The sequence below is a fragment of the Jaculus jaculus genome, chromosome X, assembly GCF_020740685.1.
Source record: "Jaculus jaculus isolate mJacJac1 chromosome X, mJacJac1.mat.Y.cur, whole genome shotgun sequence".
NCBI classification, from domain to species: Eukaryota; Metazoa; Chordata; class Mammalia; order Rodentia; family Dipodidae; genus Jaculus; species Jaculus jaculus.
This window is the reverse complement of record NC_059125.1, coordinates 109,408,791-109,424,427: the sequence shown is the minus strand read 5'-3', so window position 1 is coordinate 109,424,427 and position 15,637 is coordinate 109,408,791. Positions and strand designations below refer to the sequence as shown.

At 36.6% G+C, this 15,637-nt stretch overlaps 1 protein-coding gene across 5 annotated transcripts in view; it reads left to right on the top strand.

The window, feature by feature from the left end:
- Window positions 1-15,637, top strand: part of Lrch2 (leucine rich repeats and calponin homology domain containing 2) — a 136,702-nt gene that overhangs the window by 84,911 nt on the left and 36,154 nt on the right. For all 5 annotated transcript variants that reach the window (XM_045140632.1, XM_045140630.1, XM_004659114.2 and 2 more), the window contains 3 exons: window positions 1,121-1,186; window positions 10,504-10,552; window positions 10,631-10,747. In XM_045140632.1, coding sequence (XP_044996567.1) covers window positions 1,121-1,186; window positions 10,504-10,552; window positions 10,631-10,747 — 232 coding nt within the window. The remainder of the gene's footprint in view (window positions 1-1,120; window positions 1,187-10,503; window positions 10,553-10,630; window positions 10,748-15,637) is intronic.

Genomic DNA, 15,637 nt, shown 5'->3' with positions numbered 1-15,637 from the left:
GGAATTTAGGGAATTTTTAGCGTATACATGTAGAACAACAAATAAGAATGTCCTTAATTCTGTGACTGTTTGGTCCAAACCTACAGTGACTTGTGCCTAGCATATGCATGTAGAACAACTGTGACTGTTTGGTCCAAACCTACAGTGACTTGTGCCTAGCATATGCATGTAGAACAACAAATAAGGATGCCCTTAATACTGTAGCTATCTGGCCCAAAACTACAATGATAGTGTAACACTGTCTTCCTCCTATGCTACTGCATCAATTCTAGAGAGTAAGCTACCATGATGGAAGCTGATTTTTCAGTTGTAGTTATCAGCTTATGTTTTATTCGTTATGCATTAGGTAATTTAAAATTCTTTTTCATATTCTTTAGATAGTTGGTATTTGAAGATTTTATTTGGGAAAAAATCATTTTGTTCCTTGTAAAAGCAAATAGCAAAATTAAAACTTCCATGTATTTATACTAATAAAATTCTTGAATATTTACAAATGCTGGTTACTGAAAGATAGTTAATAATCCATTACCTTTGACTTAAGATTAATAATTAGATATAGTCATAAACAAATAGTTCTTGCATACAGAGGTACATCATTTTTTTCTTTGTTTTGTTTTTATTTGAAAACAGTTTCTTTTGCTTATTAAAAGTTTCATAAATTTGTGATTTTTTAATGGCTTGAACTTTAACACTGAATTTGCATTTAGAATTATAAAGTTTTGTATTTGGCTTTTGATAGAATGATTATGTGCATAGCAATATAGCTCATATCATTGGCTGTGTTGGGAGAAACTAAATGACTAATAATGGTGGCTATAAAGTCTGTATCTCCTTATCTTCTGTCTCAATCAGAAGTTAGATATACACAGAATAATCATAGCATGGTCATAATGTATCTCAACTTTAAGAAAGTGTCAAAGAAGATACATAAAATATGGTGAATATCATTATTTTATAAATAGTGTACTTATGGGCATCTGATCTAAATAGCATTCAAATATTATTTTCTAGCAAAGATCTTCATGGACTAGATGCAGTTTATTTTGGAGATATTTTTAGCATATGTATTGAATATTTTCTTCAATACATTTTGTAATGAATGTTTTTATTTTACTTCCAGGATTCTCAACCATTCAACATCTGTCATGAGAAATAAGCTGAAACAAACTGTGGAATGTGAAAAGAGGTATAAAAATAGCTTAGTTCTTATATTTATGAATTTATCAATTTTTGATGTGCGTGCATGCGTGCGTGTGTATGTGTGCGTGCACTAGTATGTGGATGCCATGGTATATGTGTGAAGGTCTGAGGACAATGTGCAGTGTTGATCCTCATCTTCCACTTTGTTTGAGATAGGCTGAGATTACAAACATGAGCTATTACATCCAGTTTCATTTGGATGCTGCAGAGTCAAATTTGCATCTTCATACTTGTGCTGCAAACACTTTACTGACTGTTAGACTCCTAGCCCCATATTTTCAAAATAATAATGAGACTTGATCTTCTGATGGTGATGCTTCCATATGTAGGTGTTAATTGAATAAATGATGTAGATGTAATAGAAGTATAGAATGTAGAGAGCAAATATACATGAGTTAAGTTTTAATTTTTTTTCAAGGTAGGGTCTCACTCTGGTCCAGGCTGACCTGGAATTAACTATGTAGTCTCAGGGTGGCCTCAAACTCACAGCAATCCTCCTACCTCTGCCTCCTGAGTGCTGGGTTTAAAGGCATGTGCCACCACCTCCGGCTAAGTTTTAATTTTTTATGTGTGTGTTTGTATGTTCATGTGGGTGCACATGTATGTGTGTGCTTATAGAGAGGTCAAGAGACAACTACAGGTATTGTGCTTCAGGAAAATCGCCTTCTTTTCCTTTAAGACAAGTTCTCTTATTGACTGGGATCTTGTGTGTTCGTCCAGAGTGGCTGGCCAGTGATCACGAATGAACCTCCTTTCTCTGCCACCCTAGTGTGAGAATTACAAATGCATGCCACCATGCCTGACATTTTTATGTGGATTCTGGGGTTGGACTCAGGTCCTTATGTTTGCAAGGCAAGCCCTTTACTGACCAAGCTATTACTTCAGGCCCTAATGTTAGTTTAAAAAGAAAACAAACTAAAATATGCTGATCATTTTTATTTATATGTGTATAGTTGGTCTTGACAACAGAATCATTCATTCTGCCAGTATTTATCATATTGCTATTACCTCCGTGAAAAATGTATTATCATCATTGTCTTCATTCTCTGTTTTTATTTTTTTTAATTTTACATTTCATTTTCTCCCAGTTGGGCTTTTCTTAATTCTTTTTTTAAAATATTTTTAAAAAATTTTTTTTTATTTATTTGAGAGCGACAGACACAGAGAGAAAGGCAGATAGAGGAAGAGAGAGAGAATGGGTGTGCCAGGGCTTCCAGCCTCTGCAAACGAACTCCAGATGCGTGCGCCCCCTTGTGCATCTGGCTAACATGGGACCTGGGGAACCGAGCCTCGAACCGGGGTCCTTAGGCTTCACAGGCAAGCGTTTAACCGCTAAGCCATCTCTCCAGCCCGCTTTTCTTAATTCTATGTGGACACATGATTCAAGCCACATATATGAATTTCAAAGATCTTAAAATTTTCTATTTTTTTGTCTTTTGGGGATTCGAGATAGGGTTTCACTCTAGCTCAGGCTGACCTGGAATTTACTATGTAATCTCAGGGTGGCCTCAAACTCACAGTGATCCTCCTACCTCTGCCTCCCAAGTGCTGGGATTAAAGGCGTGTGCCACTATGCCCAGCTTATGCTTTTGGTAGTTTGAAAACTTGAATTGCATTCATCTCCTGGTTTACCCATATGTGAGCATGATGTCCCAAGGCTAGAGGATATGGAAGTACACAGAATTAATATTTATTAGATGTTTCTTATATGTATGTTGTTCCTAGTGCTTCAGACGTGTTGTCTCATGCAATCTCACAGTCACATTACGATGTTGTTATTGTTGATAGTCCCATCCTACACACACACAAATGGAGACTCAAAGATTATCAAAACATGCTCAAGATCAGACAGACAGTAAGTGGGACAATCAAGATTGAAACCCAGATTTGTCTGATTCCAGACCCCCCAAATCTTAACATATGGTAACAGAAATATTTAGCTTACTCCAGATCCACACATCCCATTGGATATCTGTTCCTAGATACCTTACAGCCTCAACTATATTTGTATTTTACAAATCCATCTCTTCTCCTATTTAGTCTGCACTACTTAATGTGCAGCTACTTATACAGTCACCCAAGTCAGTACATTGAAACCATCAAAATGTCTGTCATGTTCTGCTTCTAATTGAGCCACAGAAAATTGTCTTCTGACATTCCTTCCATCTTTTCTGCCCTATCTGTTACTGCTGCAATTGTGTTTGTTTGGATCCTCTTGTTTCCCATCAAGGTTACAGTTTTCAAACAGCTCCTTCTTTAGTTTTGCCTAATTTTAAGTCTCTATCATCTGCACTACTGAAGTTCTAAAACAAATCTGACAATGCTACTTCCATATCTTATTTTCTAATAGGTCTTTGTAACCTTTATGATAAAGTGTGAAATAGTGAGCCTATGAAGTGGGTCCTGCCTAGCTTTAGCCTCAAATCAGAGTCTCATCTATATGCTGGTCTCTATGCTGGTGTTTTCCCTCTTTCTTCCTTTCTTTAAGTAATCCTTTAGAATTCAGTTCAGTTCTGCTTGGCTCTGGTGAGGGCCAATGGTGGGTGAATGTGTAAAAAAGATCACACAAATGAAACAGGAAGACAGAGAGATTTTAGAATCAGGCTCCTTTTTTCATGTGTATTTGCATGTTTGGATGTATGTGAATACATGTGTGTTTGTGGCTGCATGTGCACATGCTTACACCTGGATGTGGAGGTCATAGGATAACTTCAAGTGCCATTCCTCAGGTACACCATTCACTTCTTTTAGAGACAAAGTCTCTCACTGGCCTGGAGCTCACCAATTAGGTTAGACTGGCTGGCCAGTGAGCCCCAGGGATCCACTGGTCTCTCCCTCCCCAGTGCTGGGGTTGCAGGTACATGCCACCATGGTGGATTTTTTAAAAAAATTATCATTTATTCATTTATTGATTTGTGTGTGTGTTTGTGTGCTCATGTGTGTGGGTGTGTGTGTGTGTGTCAAAGCATGCATGTGGAAGCCAGAGGGCAACTTGAAGATGTCTGTGCTCCATCTTCCCTGAAACAGGATTATTTACTGCTGCAAACAATTTGCCAGGCTAGCTGGCCTATGAGTTTCATATTGTCCTGACTCTGTCTCCCATTGTTATAGGCAAGTTGGAATCACAGATGGATATGTATCAGGTTTTACATGGGTAGCTGGAAATTGAAGTGGGCAGGAAATCTCCACAGGCACGTTCCTTTTAAGAGCTGACCCATCTCCCCAGCCACTATATTCAGGATTTTTTATGTGGATTCTGGGGACCAAACTTAGTTCCTCATGCTTGCCAGACAAGCACTTTTCTGACTGAGCTAACTATCTTTCCAGCCCTAAGCTCCATCTCAGCACCTACAACCACACTGAAGACCCAGATGTTTTTTTAAATATTTTTTTGTTCATTTTTATTTATTTATTTGAAAGTGACAGAGAGAGAGGGAGAGAAAGATACAGATAGAGAGGGAATGGGCGTGCCAGGGCTTCCAGCCATTGCAAATGAATTTCAGATGCCTGCGTCCCCTTGTGCATCTGGCTAACGTGGGTCCTGGGGAATTGAGCCTCAAACTGGGGTCCTTAGGCTTCATAGGCAAGCACTTAACCGCTAAGCCATCTCAAAAGCCTCAAGATTTTTTTTAAAGTTTTATTTATTTATTTATTTGAAAGAGAGAAAAAGAAGCAAATAGAGTGAGAAAGAGAATGGGCACTTGCCAGGGCCTCTAGCCACTGCAAACGAAATCCAGACGCATGCACCACCTTGTGCATCTGACTTAGGTAGGTACTGGGGAATCGAACCTGGGTCTGTAGGCGTTGCAAGCTAGGCCTTAACCACTAAGCAATATCTCCAGACCAAGAACAAGCTTTTAATAAACTTTTGGAGGACATAGACTATATTCAAACCATAACATACCCCTTTTCTGTATGTGCACATGAATATTCACATTTATGTGCAAGTGTGTGCATGTCTATATGCCAAAGTTGTATATTCCATTGTTTATTTAACACTGTCCCCTCATTTTGCTGTATAATAGGCATGTCAAACTTTCCACAAACCATTTTCCTTGTTGAACCCCAATATGATCCTTCTAAATTTTTCCTCATTTCAGAGTGTCAGCTCCATTCTACTAGAGCATCTGAAAAACCCCAGTCATCCTTAATTTGTCACTTTTTCTCACACCCAATTCCATAACTATTAGCATATTTTAACAATTCTATCTTCAGACTATTTTCAGAATCTGATCACATCTTACCAACCCCACTTCTACCAACCTAAGTGTAGTCGTATCTCTTACTGATATTATTACGACAGCCCCCAGTAGGTCTTTTGTTCTACCTTGGCTTCTCTTTAATATATTTTTCACATAGCATCAGATTAATATTTTTATTTATGTTTCCTTTAACTTTATTTATTTATTGACTCAGGGTCTTTTGTAGCTCAAGATGGCCTCTCATTTCTTTTGTAGCTGAGGATGACCTTGAAATCCAGATTTTCCTGCCTCTGCCTCCCAAGTTCTGGGATTTTAAGCCTGTGCCACACAATTGACTTCTGATTGTTCTTTTAGACATAGGTAAGATTATGTTATTCATCTTAACAATTCTGTAGTGACTTCCTTTGTTTATTTTCAGAATAAACCACTACAGGCTTTTAAGGTTGAACAGTGTCCCATGTTATTTAATCTTCTTTAATCCTTTTTTTCCTCTCTTCCTGGTTAATTCTGCTGTATCTAGGCTGTCTCCGTGTTGGATAGCAATACATCAGTCATGCTCCTGTCTCTACGGATTTCGTCTCTGCCAAGAATGACTTTCCCCTAGATAACAAACCCTATTCTTTAATCTGTCTTTTTGTTTCTGCTCAATGTCACCTCATCAGCAAATGTTGCCTGAGTGACATAAAAAACCATACTTCTCCCATCCCATTGTTCAAATTACTCATACCCTGCTCTACTTTTGTCTGTATAACCTCATACCACCTGACATTCTAAATGTAGTTTTTATTCATTCATCATTTTTCATCAGAACCCCATAACCTTCCTGGGCATACAATAACACAATTTTTGTAAGATTGGGGAATTTCTTTTGTTTTCTGCAATATCACTTCATTATCATAATGCATGGCACATATAGTAGGTGTTCAATAAAACATTTTTAAGTGGCTGAATTGGGATAATAGGTCGAAATGATCAGTGTCAATGCTGTGTTCTATACCAGGAGATCCAACCATGATGAAGAAAGACCTGATCCCAGTATTCATGAAGTTAATGATTACTTTAGTCAGAATTTATTGTGGTTTTATGTATGCTATCTTAAAATGGTACTTTCAAATGTGAGAACTCACAAATAATAGGAATTTATTGGATGCATTAGTTCATTAGGCAACATATGTAGACTTGTAAGGAAGACATGGAAAGATTCTCGGCACTTAGATTTTGAGTGGATGATCAGTTTCCCTGAAATGATCTCAACAGCTTTTTATAAGTAATGGTCTCTATGGGCTGCTATCAAAGATTTCTAGCCACTTCTAGCTTTCAAAATGAGCCCTAGGTCATTACAAAAACAAGAGAATTGTGATGAACAATTCAGAAATTGGTTGGCAGAACAGAAGTTTAAAAATCAAGGACCTCGAAATCAGGAATATGTGGGTTTGAATCCCACATTTCAATACATTTTTGATTCTGCTCTGGTGACTGGAAAGTGCTTAGCAAATATTAGTTCTCAGGTTATTTATATTTGACTTTCTTTCTAGTGAAGGGTAGGTTGGCCTGGTGCTTAAGAGCTTAGAACGTGTTTGGGTTACAGGCCTGTCTTTTGAAAAAGTTATTGAGCTTCCTCTGAACTGTGTTTACCTCATCCATAAAATATGAATACTAAGTATATCTATCTCATGTCACTGTGAGGATGAAGTGTGTTAATATATGTAAATACCTGAAAGCAACATTAGTGCATAGAAATAATTTCCTATTTTGCCTTCATATCTATTTTAAGTTCTATTTTTCAATTTTTATCATTTTCCTTCAAAACTGAAAGAGTTTTGTGGGTACTTTTTTTCTGATAGTAAGAAGCATTGCATGCCCTTAATAATCTTTTATTTGATTTGAATGTTTGTGTGGTGTGTATGTGTTCATGTATATTCATGTTGTGTGGGTACATTGTGGGGAGGTCAGGTGACGATACTGAGTTTCTTCCTCAGATGCTCTTTACCTTATTTTTTTTTTGAGACATAGTCTCACACTGAACCTAGATTAGCTAGCCAGCAAGTTAACTCTTTGTTGTAGTCAGCTTCACGTTGCTGTAATGAACATCCAAGCCAGACACACTTTATAGGAGGAAAGGTCTTATTTGAAGCTTACAGATCCAGGATAAGTTCCATAATAGCAAAAGAGGCTGGCCCCCTTTCATGGATTCAAACAGAGAGAGAAACCACTACCAGCCAGCACTATAGGAAAGTGCAGCCAGGCAGCAAGCAAGTAACAAACCTGCAGGAAGCAGGCGGATGCACTCAGGCCTCCTGCTACTGCAAACCAACACCAGATGCATGCACCATTTTGTGCATATAGATTTATGTGAGTACTGAGGGACTGAACATAGGCCATCAGGCTTTGCAACAAGAGCCTGTAGCCACTGAGCTATTTCTCCAGGCCCTTATATATAATTTATTTATTTTTATACTGTCAATAGTTGGCTTTGAGTATTTCTATCACATGTCCTCTCCATCCCAACATTAAAAAAAAAAACTGCTTTCAAGGGCTGGTAAGGTAGCTCTTTGGTAACATGAAAATCTGAATTTGATCTTAAGGTCCCAAGTAAATAGGTCAAGTGTAGTGATCTATACTTGTACTTCCAGCTCTGGGGAGGTAGAGACTGGCAGGTCCCTGGGGCTTGCTGACCAGCTAGTGTACCCTACTTATAGAATTCCAAGGCAATGAATGACCAGTCTCAAAAGAGTTGGACAATGCCTAAGGAATGACATCTGAAAATGTCCTTTGGCTTCAACTTGCACATATACTCACATGCCTGTGACCATACTCAAAATGTGCACACATGTGGTCACACATATACACACACATACACACACACACACACACACACACACACACACACACACCTGCCAATATTTATTTTCTTCCTTTTTAAAATAATTGAAAGCTGGGCGTGGTGACACACGCCTTTAATCCCAGCACTCAGGAAGCAGAGGTAGGAGGGTCACCATGAGTTTGAGGCCACCCTGAGACTACATAGTAAGTTCCAGGTCAGCCTGGGCTAGAGTGAGACTCTACCTCGAAAAATCAAAAAAATAAAATAAAATAATTGAGGTGGGGTCTGATTATTGTGCCCCCAGGCTAGATTTTAACTCTTGGGCTCAAGTGATCCTCCTGCCTCAACCTCTCAGATAGGTGAAACTATAGGTGCATGATACTGTGCCTGGCTGCTGCTCATAGTTTTCATGAGAAATTTCATCTGTTTTCATATTTAAATTAAATTATTTAATTAATAAATTTTGATACTTGATATGACATGAGGAATGGAGGCAGTTTTCTTCTTTTTCTACCTTCCTTCTGTTTATCACTTTAGCTATTGCTTTTACTTTCTGTAGTTTATAACAGGTAATCAATTGTTTATATATAGTTAAATCCATCATTTCTATAGTAATTTTAAACTCCATTTTATCATATGTTATTGCGTTTGGTGTCTCTAGCTCTACTGAATAATCTATAGATTCTGATGTTAATGCTATTTTATTTTCATAATTTAATTCACTATACTTTGTTACTAGGTAGTGACTTGGTTTTCTCTTTATTTGTATAACCTTATTCTTTTTTTTTTTTCTTTTTTGCTTGTTTGTTTTAGGAATTAAAGTGTCACTCTTGTAGCCCATGCTAGCCTGGAATTCACTCTGTAGCCTAAACTGGCCTCAAACTCATGCTGATTTTCCTACCTCACCCTCCTTAGTGCTGGGATTGCAGGTGTGAGCCACCACACCCAGCTATTTCATTGCTTAGTCATTTTATCTTTTGACTTTGAAACTCTTCTTACATTCTAAAATAATCCAAGAAGTATTTAATTGTTTTTTTTTTAAATGAATCCATTTCACTTCATGTTTAAAAAGGTATACTGATAATATTTAGCCTTTCTAAGAATGTCACAATTATTCAGTAACACTACACATGCACAGTCACACACACACACACACACACACACACACACACACACACACACACACAACTAATTCCTATATTAATTTTCTTCCCTCAATTTAAAAATTAAGATGAGGTCTGATTGTGCTGCCTAGGCTGGTTTCCAACACCTGGGCTCATGTAGATGTTTATTTCATCATGTATGTGTTGCACAAGTGAATCTTCTTCCTAGGTATTTTATGCTTTATAGTCCTCTTAGGAATGAGACTTATGTGCAAAGGTATGTTTTGTATGTTTTTCTTTGATTGGTAATCTTACATTTTCTAATAATTATTTTTTTCTATTTGGTAATCAAGTGTTCTACAATATTTGAAAATTTGTTTCTTTAATCTTTGTCTTTTTTTCTTCTTATTTACTCTACATCGGTTCCACAAAAGTATTACATAATTATAGCTCTAGGGGGCAACTTGTTTATATATTTTTCCCAGTAGAACCCCTTGTTTAGTTCTACCATCGAACAGCAGTTTGCCTAATCTCCTTTATCTCATCCCCAAAACCAGGTGGAAAAAGTTTCCTCCACAGCCACTGTTGAGTCACAGTGAAGGAACTAAAACTCACTGTCATTAATTCTAGGCAATAAGGAATTACTTCTCTGTGCCCTTTAGAATTTGGATATAAGAAATAGTTAGTCAATTTTTTAAAAGTTTGTGGAAATTATTTTCATATAGTAAATATCATGCCTGTCTTTTGATTTTATATCTCTGCAAAAACCTTAGGGCAGTCATTTATGTCAGGTTCTTATAAAATAAACCCATTTGGATGTTTCCTGTGGAGGCATATTAATGGAACGTAAATATGCTTATGTTATCTTTAGGTTATGTGTTATTAGTTTAAAGCATGTGGTGGCTCTTATCTATAATTCCACTGCTTGGAAGGCTGAAACACAAGCATTGCTGTGACCCTGAGGCCAGGCTGTGCTACATAGTGAGTACCAGGCCAGCCTGAGCTACGTTGAAAATATCAGTCTCAAACCAAACAAAACAGACCAAGAAGTATAGACAAGGATAAAGTCTTTGCATTGCTGGATTCAAAACACATCTTTATAATGTTCATGAGGTATATCTTAAGGATTTTTCTAAATATTTTAAGACATATTAAAACATCTTTAATTTTTTAGTGTTTTAACAGATGAAGTTAATTCACCATTATCACCCCTGACATGGCAGGTAAGAGGAAATGAAATTAATAGTATATGCATGATTTGATTCACATTTGCTTAGTTAAAAGAAATTATCTCATTATAGCCCTTAGAAAACCAGAAGGATCAAATACTTGAGCAACAGTGGCCAGAATCTCAGCCTATAATTTGGCAAAATGAAGAAAGGAGACGGAGCAAACAGATAAGAAAAGAATATTTCAAGGTACTTTCTTACATTTTAGATTTTTTGTACTTATTAATTTTGATTATATCAGTTTTGTTTTAAGTTAAAATATAACTGTCTAGTTAAATGTATGAACTGTATTCACTTTGAATTTCTACATGTATGGTATATAGCTAAGCCTATCTGTAATTGTAGGCACAATATTTCAGTAGTTCAAATTAATTAAGACTAGATCAGTATGTATTACAATTTACCAAATAATTTAAAACATTTATGAATATTTGTATGTTACACTACTAACTGTAACTATTAAAACAAGTTTTGACAGGGTTATCATATACTATGTAGTCCAAGCTGCCTTGACTTCACTGTATTAGCCTCCAAAGTATTGAGATAATAGGATGGCACCACAATGGATGGCCTGGCTCAGAAAAAGACTTTCTTCCATTTGTTTTAATATATAGTTAAAAACACTTTAAGTTAAAATTTAGCTATTTCACTATGAATTAATGTTACTTGTGTCACTCTGAAGTAATATTATTTATGTCTGTCTAAAATAATTGGGAAGAGTTTGGTCCATTTTTTTCTACTATAATATTAGCAGATTTCTCAAGAGGGTCCTTTTATTTTAGCTAAAGTAAAACCACTGAATATATGAATTGTCTCAAATTCTGGTTAGTGTTTTTTAAATTAAATTAAAGTTATTTATTTGAGAGAGAGAGAGAGAGAGAGAGAGAGAGAGAGAGAGAGAGAGAGAAATTGGGCACACCAGGCCCTCTAGCCACTGTAAACAAGCTCCAGAAACATGCACCACCTAGTGCATCTGGGTTACGTGGGTACTGGGGAATTGAACCCGGGTCCTTAGGCTTCCCAGGCAAGTGCCTTAACCGCTAAGCCACTTCTCCAGCCCTCTTGTTAGTGTTTTAATAAAATTTTACTGAATATATCTTGACATTATTATTGCATTATTTCTTTTTAATCTTTGAAAAAGAGAGAAAGAATGGGCACAGCAGGGCCTCCAGCCACTGCAAATGAATTCCAGATACATGCACCATTGTGTGCATCTGGCTTACATGGGTCCTGGGGAATCAAACCTGGGTCATTTGGCTTTATAGCAAGCACCTTAGCTGCTGAGCCATCTCTCCAATCCAGTATTGCATTATCGTCTATTTGTATTTTATGCATTATTACCTGTTTGCATTTTAAATTCTGCTGTATTTGCAGAGCCCAGTCATCTGAGTTTGGAAAACATTTTGAATATTACTCAGAATTCATACTTGGAATCTCACTCAAATGAACAATATAAATTTGCTCCTACTCCCTTAATGACAAATCTTGTTGTCTTGTTTCCAAAGACATAATTCTCATGCAATAACAACAATAATTTTATCTAAATAGATAGTTTAGGTAAGTTATTGGTAATTTCAACTTTATAGTGCTATTAATTAAGATTTTGAAAAAATTTATTTGAGAATGACAGACAGACAGAGAGAGAAAGAGGCAGGTAGATAAAGAGAGAATGGGCATGTGAGGCCTTCCAGCCATTGCAAATGAACTCCAGATATATGCACCACCTTATGCATCTGGCTTACTTGGATCCTGGGGAATCGAGCTTCAAACTGGGGTCCTTAGGCTTCACAGGCAAGAGCTTAACCACTAAACCATCTCTCCAGCCCCGGATTTATTTTTATAATTTTTTTCTGTTTGTTAGAAATTAGGTTCTCAATCTATATTGATTGCTTTCTACATACAGAAATGTAACATATGTTTGGAAGTAGTATCATATTACCAAAACAAAAATGCATATTTTGGCAAATCCGTGATAAGATTAAGCTTCTACAAATAGCTACTTGGACCTTTTAACTACCAGCCTTTTGTTAATTGGACAATATGAAGGAGAATGGGAAACAAAAGTGTGTCTACCTCTCATCTCCCTGGGATAATAGAAGCCCATCATGGCTTTGGCTTTTAAGTGGGGTCTGGGATTTTGTAGTCAGGTATTCCAGTTGAGTGAAAAGCACCTTATCCACTGGAAAAGGGCAAGGACATTCAAATCAGTACCCTGGTCATTAATAATGAAAGTCACTAGGATTACATTCTGGCATATTTTTAAAAGTTTACTCTTTTAATTTATGCAACCTGGAACCAAAGTACTGAATGAAATTTATTTATAAGTAAAACATGATGATGAATGACTGGTGATGTGAAAGAGTAATAAAGCCATACTTCCATTTGTCAAGGCACTTGCATAGCAATTACTAAATGCCAGGCACTGTCCCAAGTGCTTTGCCAATACCAGCCCATTTAATGTTCAGAGGAACTCTTACCATAAGTACAATATTTGTCATTTCTTTGTTACAGATAGAAAAATTAAGGCACAGAGAGGCTAAGTAGTGTGCTCTTGGTTACTTACCTAACCAACAGAGTTACGATTTGAAAGCCGAGAGCCTGTGTTATGCCGCTTCTTTGTTTACTGATAGTCTGATATCAAATTAGTGAACATTAAAATAAATAGAGTTTAATTGTTTTAAAAAGTATTTTTGATTGGGGATGTTGTTCTGTTCGTAGAGGTTTTGCCTAGCATGCACAAAGCTCTGGGTTCCATACTCAGCACCACGTAAAACCAGATATGTGATACATAACTATCTTTCCAGCAGTCAGGAAGAGAAGTGGAAGTGGCCATACTTGGCTACCTAGTGAGTTTAAGACCATCTTGCAATACATGAGCTAGTATCAAAAAAAAAAATGCAGTCGTTCAAGTGGACTTCTTATTTAGAGACCTTAGTGACCCTTTAACAAATACACCATTCTTTGGTTTAGTAGCATCATTTTCTCATTAAATATTCTGAGGATTTTATGGCTTACACATTTTTCTACAATATCAATTATATTATAACGTTACTAAAAGCTCAAAAAGTATAACATTTGAAGTACCCATTACATACTCATTACTCAATAAAGGCTAATTTCTTTTGTACTTGTTAAAGTCACTGGGAAATGCTTTAAGGGGATGTGTAGTTCTCCTTGGTAGTCAGAAGATGTCAGTGTTAGGACGTTGCAGAGAAATTGAATATGTCAATTTTTTTTATGTCAAGAAAATATAAAATTAAATGGTGCTGGGGTTGATAACAGAACATATTTAACATGTTCAAGACTTTGATCTCAATCGCCAGCATCAAAAATCCAAATATAGAAAAAGGAAAGAAAAACACAAAATTGAGGTACTGAGATACTACTTAAGTATATTCTTAAGTCAGAACTATAATTCCATATCCTTAATATTTTCATGAATAACACCAGTTTTTGGTTTCTTTAAAAGACAAAGCCCCCAAATTTTCTTAAATAGTTGACTCTTGATAATGAAAAGAGGTATTTATAGGGAATATTATGGAACTTAATATAGACCTCTAGCTCATTAAATAGCAGCATGTGGTACTATGGAGTTCTATTTCAAAATTTCACTGAGCAGTCATGGATTCTTTAGCTTTGGTTATGTTTAACAACACAGAGACATTTTGTGCAATTGATTCAAGTGCATTTAAACCACCAAACCAAAGTTTCCTCTGGTAAATTATTCATAATGCTATTATATTGTATATGTACTGTTAACATGAATGAATGAGTGTGTGTGTATGTGTGTGTGTGTGAGAGAGAAAGAGAGAGAGAAAGAGAGAGGGAGAGAGAAAATTAGTATGAAATTCAGTATTTCATTTTTCCTCCTTAATTGCCAAGAGCAATTTTGAAAAATATTTTTTTCAAGTAAACTCCTGATATTAAGTAAGTAAAAGATGTTTTAACATAAGAGCAAGATTACCTGAGCAGGAGTAGTAGTTGGATCAGGTTAATTCACAGAAGTAAATCAGAACAGAGTTATATTATCTATTACATTTCCAGGCCACTATTGTGTAGATTACTACTCTAGTATATAACTTAGTGTCCATATAGCCTCAGAACTTATATACTAGGAAAGATCCCTACTCTATTGTTGATTTCAAAGTACCCCCAGAAATGCATTGTTTATTAAATATCTTCTACAGAAATTTGTTGATACCATTTTGTAAGATACCTAGCAAATTTGGAAAATCTAACGTTTTAATTGCTAATGCTAAATGTTAACTTAATAGCATTGATTTTTGTAAGAATCACAACATATGGATTATTAAAAGCATTTACTGATTGGATTTCTAAATAAAGAATTTTGAAAGATGGTAGAATAACTACACCCATTTACCACTAAATAGCATTTGATTTACTTATCTGCCATATATATTTTCAAATATATCTCATTACTTTTGAGATACATTGGGATTCTTAAAATATACAGTAATTCGGTGCTTTTTTTTTTCCTTTTGTTTGCTTTTTCGAGGTAGGGTTTCACTCTAGTCCCAGCTGACCTGGAATTCACTATGTAGTCTCATGTGGCCTTGAACTCATGATGACCTCCTACCTCTGCCTCCTGAATGCTGGGATTAAAGGCATGTACCCCCATGCCTGGCTTAATATTTTTGTTTTTAAGGGTGTGGTGGTTTGATTCAGGTGTCCCCCATAAACTTAGGTGTTGTGAATGCTAGTTCCCCAGCTGATGGATATTTGGGAATTAATGCCTCCTGGATGGAGTGTATTGTTGGGGGCAGGCTAATAGGCTTTATAGCCAGTTTCCCCATGCCAGTGTTTGGCACACCCTCCTGTTGCTGTGTCCCACCTTATGTTGGCCAGGTGGTGATGTCCACCCTCTGCTTATGCCATCGTCTTCCCCTGCCATCGTGGAGCTTCCCCTTGAGCCTGTAAGCCAAAATAAATCTCTTTTTCCCAGAAGCTGCTCTTGGTTGGGTGATTTCTATCAGCAATGCAAACTGGACTGTAACAGTAAAGTGGTACTGAGGAGTGGGATTGCTGCTAGACACCCGACTGTGTGGCTTTGGCCTTTTG